This window comes from Egretta garzetta, unplaced genomic scaffold (assembly GCF_000687185.1).
Source record: "Egretta garzetta isolate BGI_Z169 unplaced genomic scaffold, ASM68718v1 scaffold328, whole genome shotgun sequence".
Classification (NCBI taxonomy): Eukaryota; Metazoa; Chordata; class Aves; order Pelecaniformes; family Ardeidae; genus Egretta; species Egretta garzetta.
Window position 1 is genome coordinate 1,187,484 of NW_009260525.1, and position 2,708 is coordinate 1,190,191.

At 40.3% G+C, this 2,708-nt stretch overlaps 1 protein-coding gene across 1 annotated transcript; it reads left to right on the forward strand.

The window, feature by feature from the left end:
- Nucleotides 1–1,077: 1,077 nt before the first annotated feature.
- Nucleotides 1,078–1,952, forward strand: LOC104131432 (AP-1 complex subunit sigma-2-like). Its single transcript, XM_035900146.1, has one exon. It carries the CDS (start codon nucleotides 1,078–1,080, stop codon nucleotides 1,552–1,554), a length of 477 nt encoding a protein of 158 aa, XP_035756039.1. The 3' UTR covers nucleotides 1,555–1,952.
- Nucleotides 1,953–2,708: the final 756 nt, after the last annotated feature.

The window sequence follows — 2,708 nt, forward strand, 5'->3', positions numbered from 1 at the left end:
AAGACTTGAAGGCTATAGAGCATCAAATGGCAATGGTCCAGTCTTGGTATTATTTGCACATCTACTTCTAAATTTTATAGGCTTCAAACACCCCTAGTCTGTATCAAGTTTTTGACACTTAAATAACCTTTTACTGGGTCTTATCACTGTTAGGTTAATTCTAATTTGTATTCACTTACAAGTGTGACCATAACCTACTCATTAAACAGTCTATTCACTTGTTTGATTTATAAGCAGATGTATTTTATGATTCTAAATTGGAGAAGCTAGGAAGAGTGTAATTCTTTCCTGAGACTTTGTGTGTCCACTGAAGTTTACACTGGAGGGAATTCCCCTGAGGGACTGTTCTGGGACTGTAGAAATACTACATTTTTTTGCTGTATAGGATACCATTTGCTGCCTGTTCTGGGAGCAAGTATAGGATCTGCAGGTGTGGCGGTTGAGCTGTAGGATCTGCAGCTGTGGAGACTTTGTTTTGGGACCAATGAGAAAAGCAATAAATGGGATCACTCTGATTGTGCTTGTGTAGGAACATGGGGTCTCTGCTTTCTCTGTAACATGCCTTCAATGCCACAAATGATGCCCTGTGTGAGGAGTGAAAGCTCAACTTCCAAGAGTCTGCTTGATGGTCCATGCTTTTATTGCCACAAATGGTGCCCCCTGTGGGGTATGAAAATTCAACTTCTGAAGGTCTGTCTGGTGGCAAGCCCCACAGAACTTAATGCTGCTGAAAGGAAGCAGAAGCTGGCTTCAATTGTCTCTGGAGATGAGGTAAGCTGTGGGGAATGTTGGGCAGCTATATGTCTGCAGATGACCTGGATTTATGGAGGGACCTTTGCAGAAGTACAATATTGCTATAATTTGAATGGATGCTTGCTTGTTTTTCCCAGATGTCTCCAAGTTGGCTAATGCCCTGACAGACCCAAAAGGACTTTTCTTTATTTGCAGGGCTCGAGCTGGTGACATCTCCCTTCCCCTTCCCTCAGTCCCACTCAGCAGCTGCTGTGGCAGCAGCAGCAGGTGGCTGGGTAGCGGTGCTGCTGCCTCTTCCTCTTCATTCCTCCTGCCCTCCAGGGCATGATGCAGTTTATGTTGCTCTTTAGTCATCATGGGAAACTGAGATTCCAGAAGTGGTATGTCCCATTATCTGACAAAGAAAAGAAGAAAATCACAAGGGAACTTGTTCAAACAGTATTAGCCCGCAAACCGAAAATGTGCAGCTTCTTGGAATGGAGAGACCTGAAGATTGTCTATAAAAGATACGTAAGCCTCTATTTCTGCTGTGCTATTGAAGATCAGGACAATGAACTAATAACTCTGGAAATAATTCATTGCTATGTAGAACTTCTTGACAAGTATTTTGGCAGTATGTGTAAATTTGATATCATCTTCAATTTTGAAAAAGCTTATTTCATTCTGGATGAGTTCCTTTTAGGAGGGGAAGTCCAGGAGACTTCCAAGAAAAATGTTCTCAAAGCCATTGAACAGGCAGATCTTTTACAGGAGGAAGCAGAGACCCCACATGGTGTACTTGAAGAAATTGGATTGACATAGATCTTCATTTTAGCTGATGACATCTCAGTGTTTCATACTGTAAATGTTTACTGTTTTCATTGTAATGTTTAGCTAATGGTGTAAGATGCTGTTTGTCATTATTACTGTTTTGCTAAGCTGCTTCATTCAGGCCTATAAGCAAAATGTTCCTTTGAAAAGGGAACAAGAAAGTAAAAGTTCAAAAAACACAAATGAAGGGGAATTAGATTTAATTAGACTCGATGTCTCCCTTCACTGCATTTAAAAATTCCATTTGACTTCAGTAAGTGTACTGTTTTTCATAAGCAAATCAAGAACTTGTGTCTTTTTTCTTAGTAAAGAAGGGGGAGCTGTTGTGGGAATAAGTCCAGAAAATGGTAGCACTTTGGAAACTTGAAAAATGTGTGTTTGACATCCACTGGTTCCGAAAATTTTTAAGTTCAGATTTTGTACAGAAAACAATCAGAATTATGATATTATCAAAACATATTCTTTAACTGTTTATATAGTGGTTCCTAAACCATGGAGTGCTTGTGTAAAACAGCAAATGTAAAAACAAAACATTTTTTATATTTATCCCCCTATTTTCTGTTGATCAGTACAGCAGTTAGGAAGCCATATTACTTTACTGCCAGTTATAATTATAAGCTATTTTCTGTTTCTTTGTTCTTAGTAAAGAAGGGGGAGTTGTTGTGGGAGTGAGGACAGGATCTGCAGGTGTGGTAGCTGAACTGTAGGATCTGCAGCTGTGGAGACTTTGTTTTGGGACCAAGGAGAAAAGGGATAAATAGCAACAGGATCACTCTGATTGCGCCTGCCCAGGAACATGGGGTCTGTGTGTTCTCTGCAACATGCCTTCAATGCCCCAGCTGCCTACAACCATTTTGCTGTACCTCACCTAATCAGTTCTCTGCCACTGCAGGACTGTTAGGCATCATGACATACTGGTCTCTTGTCATGGTTTAATGTGTCAGGCAGCTGAAAACCACGCACCCACTCGCTCATTTCCCTCCTTCCTCAGTGGGATGGGGGAGAGAATTAGGGAAAAAAAAAAAAAAGTAAAATCTGTTTAATAAAGCAGCAGAGGAAAAGAATAACAATAATAGTAATAAAATATACAAAATATAGAAAACAAATGATGCACAATGCAATTGCAGACCTGCTGACCAATGCCC

What these genes read in the sequence shown, in the direction of transcription:
- LOC104131432 (XM_035900146.1), top strand. Translation starts at nt 1,078, where the DNA reads ATGATGCAGTTTATGTTGCTCTTTAGTCATCATGGGAAACTGAGATTC.